Source organism: Psammomys obesus, unplaced genomic scaffold (genome assembly GCF_907164565.1).
Source record: "Psammomys obesus unplaced genomic scaffold, mPsaObe1.curated_primary_1811, whole genome shotgun sequence".
Lineage (NCBI taxonomy): Eukaryota > Metazoa > Chordata > Mammalia > Rodentia > Muridae > Psammomys > Psammomys obesus.
Window position 1 is genome coordinate 215,124 of NW_026590503.1, and position 14,602 is coordinate 229,725.

Sequence of the window (14,602 nt, forward strand, 5' to 3'; positions counted from 1 at the left end):
GAATAGCGCTTCCTCAAGATCCAGCCATACCACTCCTAGGCATATACCCAAAAGAGGCACAAGTACACAAAAAGGACATTTGCTCAGCCATGTTTGTAGCAGCTTTATTTGTAATAGCCAGAAGCTGGAAACAGCCCAGATGCCCCTCAACTGAAGAATGGATGCAGAAACTGTGGTACATCTATACAATGGAGTATTACTCAGCAATGAAAAACAAGGAAATCATGAAATTTTCAGGTAAATAGTGGGACCTGGAAAGGATCATCCTGAGTGAGTTGTCCCAGAAGCAAAAAGACACACACGGTATATACTCACTCATATAAACATACAACATAGAATAAACCCACTAAAATCTGTACATCTAAACAAACTAAGCAAAAGAGAGGACCCTAACTAAAATGTTCAATCTCCATCCTGAAAGGCAAAGAGGATGGACATCAGAAGAAAAAGAAAACAGGAAACAACCTAGGAACCTGCTACAGAGGGCCTCTGAAAGCCTCTGCCCTGCAGACTGTCAAAGCAGAAGCTGAGCCTGATGGCCAACTGACGGGCAGAGTGAATGGAATTTTATGTAAGAAGTGGGAAATAGTAAGAGCTGGAGAGGACAGGAACTCCACAAGGAGAGCAACAGCACAAGAAAATTTGAACACAGGGAACTTCCCAGAGACTCATACTCCAACCAAGGACTATCCGTGGAGATAACCTAGAACTCTGAAAATGCAGCCACTTCTGATGAGAACTGATAGACTAAGATCAGAAAGAAGGAGAGGAGGACCTCCCCTATCAGTGGACTTGGGGAGGGGCCTGCATGCAGAAAGGGGGGGAGGGTGGGACCAGGAGGGGAGGAGGGAGGGGCTTATGGGGGGATACAAAATGAATAAAGTGTAATTAATAAAAGTTAAAAAAAAGTCAGGTTCACCAAAATATTGTGTAAAATTGCCTACAGTTTATGTATAGAAGGTATATATGAAACATAAGTGTCTTTTGCTTTTAAAATGAAGTCCCATGATCCAAATAACTCACAATATATACACAACTATTCTAAAATCTGACACAATACAGAATCTGAAACATTTCTAGTCGTGTGTGTGTGTGTTCTTAATATCTTTGTTTGTAAGTGTTGGTACTGGGGATGAAATTCATAGCCTTAAACATGCTAGGAAATTACCCTATCATTAAGCTATATCACAATATGTGTTATTTAAATGAATAATAATCACATCCACTCGAAGATTAATACATTTAATTTTTCAGATTTTTTAGTAAATACTTAGATTTTCAGTAAATAGTCACATTTGAAAATGAGAATGTGAGTCACATAAGATTCTCTGCATGGGCTTTAATAGAATTCATGAATAGTCACCATTATACCTAGAAACCCTGTCATATCTGGGTTCTGTTACTAAAACATAGCTATTCAAGGAGAGGTTTCTCTACAGTTTTAATAAGATAGTGGTGACTAATGTTGATGAGACATAAAAAGAACAATTTTGGTATTTTTTAAATTACCATCTAAAAATTCTTTTCATGATAGCTTTTGTAATTAAAATTAATTTAAAGCAAGACCATAGATATACATTTATAATGTTATCTGAGGATAGGGAAGAGATTTACATTGTCTGATAAGGAATTTTATCACTGCGGAAAAATATTTCACCTCTGCTTCTAGTGTGTATATTTAAGGTCACTAAGGAGTTTAAAATGTTGTTTTGTAAAATGGCCATCCTGCCAAAAGCAATCTACAGATTCAATGCAATTCCCATCAAATTACCAATATAATTCTTTACAGATCTTGAAAGAAAAATTCTTAACTTCATATGGAGAAACAAAAAACTCAGAATTTCCAGAACAATCCTGTACAACAACAGATCATATGGAGCTATCTCCATTCCTGATCTCAAGCTGTACTACAGAGCAATAGTAATAAAAATGGAATGGTATTGGCATAGAAGCAGAAAGAAACCAATGGAACCAATCAATGGAACCAAATAGAAGACCCAGAAATAAACCCAAACACCTATGAATACTTGATTTTTGACAAAGAAGCCAAAACCATTCAATGGAAAAGAAAGTATCTTCAACAAATGGTACTGGTCCAAATGGATGTTTACATGCAGAAAAATGAAAATAGATCCATATTTATCACCCTGCACAAAACTAAAGTCCAAGTGGATCTAAGATCTCAACATAAAACCAGATACACTAGATAGGTTAGAAGAAAAAGTGGGGAAGAGCCTGGAACTCAATGGCACAGGAAACAACTTTCTGAACAGAACATCAACAGCACAGGCTCTAAGAACAACAATCAATAAATGGGACCTCATGAAACTGAAAAGCTTCTGTAAAGCAAAAGACACTGTCGTCAGAACAAAATGACTGCCTACATACTGGGAAAGGATCTTCACCAATCCTATATCTGACAGAGGGCTGATATCCAGCATATAAAGAGAAGTAAAGAAGTTAAATAAAATCAAGTAATCCAATTAAAAATGGGGTACAGAGCTAAACAGAGAATTCTCTGTAGAGGAATATAGAATGGCAGAGAAACACTTAAAGAAATGTTTAACATCCTTAGCCATCAGGGAGATGCAAATCAAAACGACCCTGAGATTTCACCTTACACCCATCAGAATGGCTAAGATGAATAACTCAAGTGACAACACATGCTGGAGAGGTTGTGGAGAAAGGAGAACCCTCCTCCATTGCTGGTGGGAATGTAAACTGGTACAACCACTTTGGAAGTCAATCTGGCACTTTCTCAGACAAGTAGAAATAGTGCTTCCTCAAGATCCAGCTATACCACTCCTAGGCATATACCCAAAATATGCTCAAGTATACAACAAGGACATTTGCTCAACCATGATCGTAGTGGCTTTATTCGTAATAGCCAGAATCTGGAAACAACACAGATGTCCCTCAACGGAGGAATGGATACAGAAATTGTGGTACTTTTACACAATGGAATACTACTCAGCAATTAAAAATGAAGAAATAATGAAATTTGCAGGCAAATGGTGGTATCTAGAAAAGATCATCCTGAGTGAGGTATCCCAGGAGCAGAAAGACACACATGGTATATACTCACTTATATAGTCCTATAAGATAGGATAAACATACTAAAATATGTGCATCTAAAGAAGATAAACAAGAAAGAGGACCTGGGGGAAGATGATCAATCCTCACTTAGAAAGACAAATGGGATGGACATGGGAAGTAGGAGAAAACAAGTAACAGGATAAGATCCTACCGCAGAGGGCCTCTGAAAGACTCTACCTAGCAGTGATCAAAGCAGATGCTGAGATTCATAACCAAACCTTCGGTAGAGTTTAGGGAATCAAATGATAAAATTGGTAGTTAATATGACCAAGAGAGGACAGGAGCTCCACAAGGACAAAATATATCAGGGCACAGGGTTTTTTTCTGAGACTGATTCTCCAAACAAGGACCATGTATGGATATAACCTGAAACCCCTGCTCGGATGTAACGCATGGTAGCTCAGTATCCAAGTGGGTTTACCTAGTAAGGGAAACAGGAACTATTTCTGACATGAACCCAATGACTGGCTCTTTGACATCCCCCCATCCCAACCCCTGAGGGAGGAACAGCCTTGCTAGGCCACAGAGGAGGACATGGCAGGCAGTCCTGAAGATAAACTAGGGTCAGATGGAAGGGGAGGAGGACCTCCCCTAGCAGTGGACTTGGAAAGGAGCAGGGAGGAGATGAGGGAGGGAGGGTGGGATTGGGAGGGAATGAGGGAGGGGATATGGCTGGGATACAAAATAAATAAACTGTGATTAATATTAAAAATAAATAATAATAAATAAATTAAAAATAAATAATAATAAAAGGGGAAAATGTTTTATTTTTCATTAAATAATCTTGTTATATTTAAATATTATAATTAATATATTAAAGCAATGGTCAATTGCATACTGTACCTTATCTAAAAAGTCTTACAGTTGGAAGAGTTGTTGCAATGGTGAACTAGAAGTGTACAGAACAGGTATATGTATAGATATACTATACATCTCATTCAGGCAAATCATCAGAGTCATCTAGTAGATAAAGTTATGATTAACACCGAGTATGCTTCAGGAAAAGAATATGTAAATTTACTAAAACGTAAAATGATTTATGTAAGGAAAGTATTAAATACTTTAAAAGGTTGCTTTGATGTTTACATGTAGGAGAACCAGGCATAGAAAACTGCAAAAAAATTCAACTTCACAAAATGAATGTCAGATAAAGATGACTGGAATCAGAGTATGAGGCCAATCAAATACAATTCCACTACTATTCTTAATACCACCACCTAAATGGAGAGGACTTAGACACCCCTGCTTAGATGTAGCCCATAGACAGCTCAGTCTCTGTGTGGGTTCCCTAGAAAGGGAAGAAGAGACAGTCTGACATGAATTCAGTTGCCTGCTCCTTGATCACCTAGCCAGCCCACAGAGGAAGAGGATTCAGGCAGTCCTGATGGGACCTGATAGCCTAAGGTCAGACAGTAAGGGAGAAGGACTTTCCTTATCAGTGGATGAGGCGAGGATAATCACTTATGATTTCAGTCTCTCTACCTAAAAATAATACTCTATAATGCACCCTTTATTTCTACTGACTGTAATTTAATTCAGAAAGCTGTAATAATGATATTAATGTTTTGAAGTAAAACTTCATGCACCAGTAAAAACATAGTCTGATTTAGACTCTATATTCTGACAGTTTAATGATTGTATGTTTCATTTATATTCATAAAAATACAGACTTTTGATTAATTAATTGCCAGAGAAATGAAAGATTTTTTTATTGAGCTTCCCTTTCCATTTTCCCAGAGTCTCTTTGGGATGTAAGAATTAGCATTATGATGATGATTATTAGAAACATGAGAAAATCTGTTGCTTCAGCCACACACAGAGCATGCCATGGTCTTGCCACCATCACTCTTTCTGTATTTATTTTCATACACTTAAACCTTATTAAAAACAAATGAGTTCTTACATTCCATTTCATCCTAGTTGATTGCCTTCATCTCTGCTGCCCCAGCTGTTTTCACTTCTTACACCTACCTCAGTGATCATGTGTACCCAGGACCAGCTGCTCACATTTACTTCATGTTTATGATACATCATGCATCCTTCTAAAGTTTTTTTCATTATTCGTTAATTGATACGTCTCAATCCTCTTTTTTTTTAACATGAGAAAAGTTGTTACTCACCCAACTAGGTAATGGTAAGTTTGGGATTTACAACTAGTTAATTTGCCTTAAGACCTTACCTCATAAGATATTAACACTGTGAAGGTCATTAGTACTTCCATGGGTATTTCACTGTCCATGCCAACTTTTCTCTTTCTCTTTTATCTCTAATTTTTCTGAGGTCATATTCTAACTTCTTACCTTTGTCATTGCTAGTGATGTGCCTCCCTCCTTTTTGGTCAGGTGATACCCTCTGAAGACTGTATTCTGACTTATCTCTTATAGCTCCTGTAGTAAATAGTAAAATACCATTCACATATTGAGCTTTCTATAAATCTTGGTTATATGGATTTACCAGAGAAGAAATAAAAAGATAGTCCAAAATATATCACAAAAGAATTTGAAGCCATTTTAATAATCTACCTGGCCAGTCTATAACTTGAAAACTATGATTATCCTAACTGAGAATTTATTTCTTTACAAATTTATTTTTTATGTTTTTGTATGTTACAGAAGTGAGTAATGATTTGAACATTTTGGTTTCATAATAATTCATTCAGTTGACTGAGTCCTTTGATTTTTATAAAACCATATTACAGTATTCAAAACTATTCTTCCAAGAATCTTGCTGAATTTTACTTACTGTTAAAAGACTAATTAGAAATCATTAAAAAAAAGAAATCATTGTTTATAATAATGACTATATTGATATGACTGATTTGTTTTCTCTGATTCAAATTATATTTGCATTTGTGCATATATTAGCTCACTTATATAATATCTTGTTTGGGAGGGAGAAAAGATTAATTATGAAAAGTTAACAAACTATCACAGTTACTTAAAATATCCAAAAGAAAAAATGATTTTAACTATTATTTAGAGACAGTTTATTTTAATTCACACACTTTCTTGTTTTTAAGGAATGAGGTGACACATATATGAGGCATTTCTTTCTTGAGCCAACAGGAGATTACATTCACCCCCTTTCTTTACATGTTGGTATTACACTTTATTTTGAGAATTGTCCAGTAGAAATTTTAATAATAACCATAACCATAATTCTCAAAATATTTATAACAACACATTAGATGTAGAATTTAAGATGTGTCTCTTATTCTTTCAAACTCAAAGTTACTTATCTACACGGGTAACATATCCATAATAAAGAACAAGGTAGTTAATGGGGGTTGGTATAAACTTACAGAATTCAGAAAAAGAATTCTTGGGGGAATTCAATGCTAGAATTACATATTCTTTTCTTTTTCTCTTTTAAGCTCTGCAATCTATAAACATGTATCTCACCTGAAAAAAAGTATAAAAGCTAATTATCTAAAGTACAATTTCATAGTACTCAGAGGGCCAGAGTACTTTTATGAATGGCATTAGAATGTATTTTATTATATTTTAAACGTTTTTCTCTTAGTATTTTAATGATGAAATTGGGTTTGTTAAATACAATATAGATTGTCAACAACAAAATAGCCTCCTAATGATCTATGCAGAAAGTACAATCAAGTTAGAGACCTAGATGTTCATGCCAGCTATGAGGAAATAGGAGAGAGAGGGGGAGGGAAGGGTGGGACACATACGTACACACACATACACACACACACACACACACACACACACACAGAGAGAGAGAGAGAGAGAGAGAGAGAGAGACCTTTTTCATGTTCAGGTAGTTATTTTTATTGATTTTTGGTGGCAGCAAATGTCTGCTTCCCTGCAATTCATTCTACATGACCAAACAAGATTTTTTTTAGGTCTTTCCCTTACCTGAAAACAAAACAAAACAAAAACCGAGATTGTTTTCTGAGTAGGTAGGCACATTTTAAGGTGAGTTACTACTCAATTAGGATGGCATTATATTTCGTACTGTTGTTTGTTTAACTGATGGCCTAGAACAGAATTTTCAGAGGTGAATGTGAGAAAGGTAACAAGGCAAATTTAAAGCAGTGCTTTCTGGAATGATGCTCATCCCCTCAACCCCCCAGACCCTTCAGAAGCTCAGCTCGGTTTCCTTTCCTTTTCACCATATATCACTGTGGCATTGGTGCACCGTGAGCATGCTGCCCACAGATAAACAGATAAATACCCTTGCTTGCTCTTGGTACAAGAAAATGTAACATTTTTAGTAAAAGACATAAACGACAAGTGAGTTTGCCCTTGGCAGATATAGCCCAGTGACTAACACTGGTGAGTCTTTTTCAGAATCAGCCACACTGACCCTCTCTTCATTTTTAAATAAAGCCATTCAATTTGGTTTTAAGCCCAGTTAAGAGCAAAAAAAAAGCTTAAAATACATAAAAGGACAATATAAATCAGCAGAGCTTGCCAACTGGAACCTACATGCAGAGGAGGATTATAATATTGTTTCCCCAGGAGACAGTGACTAAGGCACGCGCACACCAACTATCCCCAAAAAGAGGTAAAGAGAGAGTGAAATGGCTCAACGTACACACACCCCGCTCCATACCGGGGACGAGTCTCCAAGCTGCGGCGTGTGCTCTCGGAGAGCCAGGCTGAAGCTGACCGCCCCCACGGCCACGCTGGACACCCCCAGCCCTATCTCCAGCACAGAGAGCACCAAGAGGCTCCCAATGATCTGGCCGCTGGTGCACATCTTCCTTGGGTCTTCATTCCTTCCAGCTCAGAGAAGGAAGCTGATCATCCACCTTCTTTCTTCCAAAGTCCTCCTCAGCCCTTTCTGCCCCCTACCACAGTCCAGATCCTCAAACTTTTCTTTCTTCACCAGCAAAACATTATTCACAAGGTCTGGATTTCCAGAACCAGAAAACCATTTTCCTGGCCAGGTCAGAGAAGAAAGAGCTGCTTCAGACCCTGGCACATTCACACTGAGACCGCTGGGTGATAGGTGGGAGTCCAGAAGCAAGCACTGGGAAGCTGGGCTCTGGAGAGCCAACCCTGTATCTGAGCCTTGGCAGTGCCCGACGCTCTGCCCAGAGTTCTGTCTTGTCTTGTCTCTGCTCTGCACTTCTCGGAGCCTCCCGCGCCCCTCTGGCTCCCTTCTCTTTTCTGGAAGAGGAACAGAGCTTGGCTTCCTAGAGATAAAGGGTTGCTGCTCACAACCTCTCTCCGCCTGTCCTCTCGCCTCCCCTCCTTTGTTTTCCTGACAGCGCAAAGTGCTTCTGTGAGTCCCTAGGTCTCTAGGCAGAGGAGGTGGATGGTATTCAGCACCACGTTCCTGGCACTTGCCATGTCGCCAGAAAAGCGACCTTGTCTGATGATCTCTTTCAGCCTGGGTTTTCTTCTCCGTCCTTGTAGTCCCTTTCCTCTCTCTCTCTCTCTCTCTCTCTCTCTCTCTCTCTCTCTCTCTCTTGATCTGATTCTCTCTCATCGCTATGACCTCATTGGGGTTTAGGAGCCTGACGGAGGAGGGAAAATCCTGATGTATTGGCTGACCCCTTATTCGCCCCGCCCCTGGACCCAACCGCAGGATCCCAAATTCCCTACTTCCGCATCTCCTTTACTCAGTTCCTCTTGGTTTTCTATCCAGCCAGGGTTCTATGCCTGGTGCCTATATCAACGTGGGCTCATTCTATGCAAAGCTTTCCTCTACACGTATTTTCCTTTGCTTGGGGAGCAGAGAGCAAAGAAAAGCCAAGTGCACCGGAATAGAGAAAAGCTAGACCTCTTTCTTATTATTCAAAGATTCTAAGGGACCCTCACCGAAGGACTCATCTGTACCAGTGAGCCCAGGCTGCAGCCTGCTTTTTGAGAGGCGGGGGGGGGGGGGGGGGGGGGGGGGAGAGAGGGAGGAAGAAAGAGAAAGAGGGAGAGAGAGAGACAGTGACAGAGGGGGGAAGGGATGGGGAGGGGAGAGAGGGAGAGGGAGGAAGAAAGTGAAAGAGGGAGAGAGAGAGAGAGGGAGAAAGGGAGAGAGAGAGAAAGAGAGAGAGGGAGAGAGGTCTCTACCATCACTACCTGGTACCTTTCCTATCCCAGGGGGAAGAATCTGTGGGCTGTAGTCACACTTCCCTTGCTACTTGCCCACACATCTTGAGATGCATAGTCAGACCCAGCATGACAGAAACCCTGTGTTATTATCTAATTTTAGTTGAGATACATATACTTAAGTATTACACCAAAACAAGTATTACATACAAATGAAGAAAAAGTTTGACCTAGTGCAGAACTGACCATCTTCAGTTCCTCTGAATCATTATGGCAGGGACTCAAGCATGGCTTGTGTAATTTCTCTAGACATAGGAAAGTCGCTATGCATGGATGCGTTTTATATTTTCCTGATCCCCCCCCCCCCGGAAACATCTCAAGGATATCATCCTTGATATTCATGGATGAATCCTTAATATTCAAGGAAGGGAAGGGATAGTTCTAAGGTATGAACCCATCTTCAGTTAGAGATGGGTTGGAGGGAAATATAGACAAAGGGGGTCCACAATTTGAGTGCGTTTTGGCCTCTGCACACATGCAGACAAGTGCAGAGTAAGCACCATTGGGATTACATGACTCATATATTCTTTTTCAGGCTCCAGTGTTGAGGAAAGAGAAGCTGTTTCTAATTCTGCAGCAGGAGTGTCAGTTTTACCTTTGAATATTTTATTCAGGACTTTCTTTATAGCTTAACCTCTACATTTTCATTTTTTTTGTGATTATTTTACAAGTTTTAAAACTTGAGTCATGTGCCTCAAAATTAACAAAAAATCAAAGATGGGTTACAAGTTATTAAATGTTAAGCTATTGTGCTATTTGGAGCACAGCTTACATATTTATGTTGATTCATGATTAGTGATGTTCCTTTCCACTTCTTAAAACATTTCCCCTCAGATGGCCAGTTTCCAGAACTTCTCAAGTAGTTTATGGATCTAATGAAGCAATATTTATGATATTTAAATATTGTATAAGTCAGACATAAGCAGAAATAATGAGACATCTATGTCGTCTCACTTCTGATTTAATTTTAGTCACTTCTTTTTTTTAATTTTGTTGTCTTTTAGAAGAATAAAACAAGTTATTATCAAAATACATCAATGCGGTTTTGTGGGGAAAAGGATAACCCTGGGAGAGAATTGTAGCAAACACACACTGGGTGTTAAGCATACAGGACCTGTAAAGTAACCAAGAAACAAGTACTGAGTTTGATTGTTCATTCATAGCAAAGGTGACTATTTGAAGCCAATTATCTTAGTATCTAAAAGCCTAGTCATATGGCCAAATATGACCACCTTTGATTTATTTTGGGTCATTTATATAAAACACAAAGCGTCTGAAAATCTGAATTTACTCAGAACAGATTAAATCTATCTTCACTTCTGAGAAACTACAGATGAGTTAAAAATCAAACTTTAGATGATAGTTTGGGAGTGATATATTAAAAAATCACTATCCACAGAAGAACTGACCTATTAAATTAACTGACCTATTAAAAACATGACTACCAACATTACAACTACAAGGTATTTACAGCACCTTTTCTTTGGCACAAAGTATATTTTGCACAATTTTTCAATCAATGTAAAGAGCTTCCTAAAGTGATCCTAAATACTTCTAAAATTTCTTCATAGTCACAGAAATCAAGAACAAAAACGAGTTCAAGCTGAAAAACATTTATTTTTATTATCAGTTTCTCTCAAGATTATCTCAGAAAAGGAATTATAGTATTAAGCTATAAATCAAGAGATTAATATAAAATCCATTCTATCCAAACTCCAGTCTTTCACAGTTCAGCATTTAATTTTTCTTATGTCATGGTACAACAAAAGTCTTACTCATGAGATCTATTGAGATGGCTCAACACTTCCTTATACTTAATAAGCTTGCTACCTTTTGACTTGTATATAATATAAATGAAAATGTGGGTAGCCTCAGTATAATTCTAAAGCTCTTAGCTAATTAATCATTCTTTACGGTTTTCTCCTTTAAGGATATTAAAATCACAAATAAGTATTCAAAAGTTACACTCATTTTTCCAAATTAGATTTATAGAAATTTTAATGTTTTGTTAAAGAAACAGACAGGAATTAGTAAACAAATCATTTATGGTATGAATGATAACCCCCAAAATCTCATGCAATAAAAGTTTGCTCCTGTGACTGGAAGTGAAGGGAGTTAGGTCATCAGGAGTATAGTCCTCATGGTATGTTGGGGTTCTGTCATTTCTCTTTTTTTTTCCTCCTCTTGTCCTGGCTGCACATGTAATCAGGTCACTCTGCCAGTGTGGTAGCTGTCAAGAGGTTCCATCTCACCACAGGATAAAAACCTGTGTGGATGATCAACCATAGACTAAATCCTCTAAAACCATGAGATAAAATAAACCTCTTTCTTTCATGTTGGAATCACTCAGATAATTTGTTACTATAACAGAAAATTGACCAATATACTCTCCCACTTAATGTAGGAGTTTACCATTGGCAAAATGACAATGGTAGTCATTACTGCAGGGTGAGTTATTGAAAAGTCCTTATGCTGATCAACACAAACCCTGTGTCAACTTAACACAAGCTAGAATCACTAGAGAATTCCTCAAAGGAGGAATTCCCTTCATCATGTTGGCCTGTAGGCACAGTCTGTGAGGGTATTTTCTTGATTAGTGATTCTTGTAGAAGGACCTAGCACACTGTGGACAATGCTCCTCCTGGGCAAATGGAGTGAGAAAGCAGACTGAACAAAACATGCGGAGCAATCCAGTATGCAAGATTTCTTCATGTTCTCCACTTCAGATTCTGCTCTAGGTTCCTTACTTGAGTTCCTGAATTGGCTACCCTTGTGATGGACTGTAACCTATAAGCCAAACAAACCATTTTCTTCAAAGTTTCTTTTGTTCAGTGTTTTATCACAATAACAAAAAAAGCAAACTAGAACAGTTCCTGAAAATATAAGTGGTCATTTTTGATAATAATTTGATTTAGAATGTTTGTTATAAATCAAACATTTATAGTGGCACAGGCACTGGACAGAATGGTCAGTGTAGCCTAAACAATTAAGGAAAGAAACATCATAATGTAAACTTGTACAACCACTCTGGAAATCAATCTGGTGCTTTCTCAGACAACTAGGAACAGCGCTTCCTCAAGATCCAGCTATACCACTCCTAGGAATATACCCAAAAGAGGCTCAAGGGACATTTGCTCAACCATGTTTGTATCAGCCTTAATTATAATAGCCAGAAGCTGGAAACAGCCCAGATGCCCCTCAGTGGAGGAATGGATACAGATGTTGTGGTACATCTACACATGGAATATTACTCAGCAATAAAAAAACAAGGAAATCATGAAATTTGTAGGTAAATGGTGGGATCTGGAAAAGATCATCCTGAGTGAGCTATCCCAGAAGCAGAAAGACGCACATGGTATATACTCACTCATATAGACATATAATATAGGATAAACCTACTAAAATCTGTACACCTAAAGAAAATAATCAAGAGGGAGGACTCTTGCTAAAATGTTCAATTCCTATCCAGAAAGGCAGAGAGGATGGACATCAGAAGAAGGAGAAAAACAGGGAACAAGTCAGGAGCCTGACATAGAGGACCTCTGAAGGGCTCTGCCCTGCAGACTATCAATGCAGATGCTGAGACTTATGGGCAACCTTTGGGCAGAGTGCAGGGAATCTTATGAAAGAAGTGGGAAACAGTAAGATCTGGAGAAGACAGGAACTCCACAAGAAGAGCAATAGAACCAAAAAATCTGAGCACAGGGATCTTTCCTGAGATAATACTTCAACCAAGAACCATGCATGGAGATAACCTAAGACCTCTGCACAGATGTAGCCCATGGCAGTTCAGTATCCAAGTGGGTTCCATTGTTATAGGAACAGGGACTGTCTCTGACATGAACTGATTGGCCTGCTCTTTAATTACCTCCCCCTGAGGGGGAAGTAGCATTACCAGGCCACAGAAGAAGATAATGCAGCCACTCTGATGAGCCCTAATAGACTAGGATCAGAAGGAAGGAAAAGAAGACCTCCCCTATCAGTGGACTTAGGGAGGGGCATGCATGAAGAAGGTGGAGGAAAGGAGGGATTGGGATGGGAAGAGGGTGGGAACCACAGGGGGGGATACAAAGTGAATAAAGTGTAATTAATAAAGAATTAAAAAAGTAAAAAAAAATATTTTCAGTCATTTACCAGTTTTGAACTGATAACTTTTACTTAATATTTTGATACTCATATTAGTGCAGTCAGAAAAGATTATAGCTAAAGTGAATTTGCTAAATAGAAAAAAGTTTGATTTTTTTTTCTGATTTGACAGTAACAAGCAGATGCAATGAAACCAGAACTTATTTTTGCCTTTTATTGTCCTTTAGTGGCAATGCAACTGAGATATTATTTGGAAAAATACACTATATTACTGTGTTGATAACACATTTTCATTTATAGCTAAAGTATCAACTTATTATTGACCCTTAGACATGTGTATATAATATTTAAACTGATTTCTATTTTTTAATAAATAATATGGATTCGGTTACTCTTGCTTATTATGAAGAAATGGAATTGTGTCAAAAATTTCCAGATATAGCAAAAGAGTTAGCAAAGGACTATCAACCATGAGGAAGATAAACAAGGTTTTTTATCTTAGTTTTATGACATGAGCATTTAACAATCTTACAGGCAGAGAAGTATCAGACAGAAAAAGGTGGTCTTACAGATTTTAGCAACTAAATAGCATTCTTGCAAACAATTGTTGCCCTGGGATTCATGTGGCACAATCTTAACCCCCCAAAGAATGGTAAAGGTAGTCCTGGCTTTTCGGGGAATCATTACATTTAGATGGCTCATGAGGGTGGATCCTTTCTGAAGGAATTAATACCTTTTCAAAGGAAAAAGTAGACCATAGCTGTCTTTTGAAGATACAAGAAGACAGCTATTCTCAAATTAGCAAAATCTCCTACCCCCACAGATTTATTTATTTATTTAATTTACTACAATTAAGTCTGGACTTTTTTTTTTAATGAGTGAATTTATTGAATATGTGGCAGGCAAACATAAAGAAAAACTATAAGCATAGAGAAAGGAAAATATCATCAGCAAGATGTTACTGTAACCAAAAGAGATGGCAAGAAAGCATTCTAAGCTAAAGTCAGCAAATCCAATACTTATGACATCTGGCAGATATTGATTGGGGAAACCTATTGAATAGATATCCAGGTGAAGCAGGGCAGGCTTTTCCTGGATGAGCTTCCAGCTACTCATTCCCACTCCAAGAGCTTTTATGTGGCTAGAGAGGCAGAAATAACCTTTGTTGGAAACAGTGTATCTAGCTGTCCTCAAGGGTACAGCCTTTCTTTTTTTTAATTTTTATTTTTTTAATATTAGTTACAGTTTGTTAACTTTGTATCCCTGCTGTATCCCGGTCCCTCTTTCCCTCCCAATCCCACCCTCCTTTCTTCATCTCCTCCCCACCCCTTTCCAAGTCCACTGCT

At 38.2% G+C, this 14,602-nt stretch overlaps 1 protein-coding gene across 4 annotated transcripts in view; it reads right to left on the reverse strand.

Moving 5' to 3' along the window:
* Positions 1–7,835, reverse strand: part of Tmem196 (transmembrane protein 196) — a 97,900-nt gene extending 90,065 nt beyond the window's left edge. For 2 of the 4 annotated variants that reach the window (XM_055607557.1, XM_055607555.1), the window contains exon 1: positions 7,672–7,835. In XM_055607557.1, the coding sequence (XP_055463532.1) occupies positions 7,672–7,818 (147 nt within the window). In that variant the 5' untranslated portion in view covers positions 7,819–7,835. Of the gene's footprint in view, positions 1–7,653 lie in introns of all 4 variants that reach the window. The other 2 variants (XM_055607554.1, XM_055607553.1) reach the window with 1 other exon arrangement.
* Between the last annotated feature and the right edge of the window lie 6,767 nt (positions 7,836–14,602).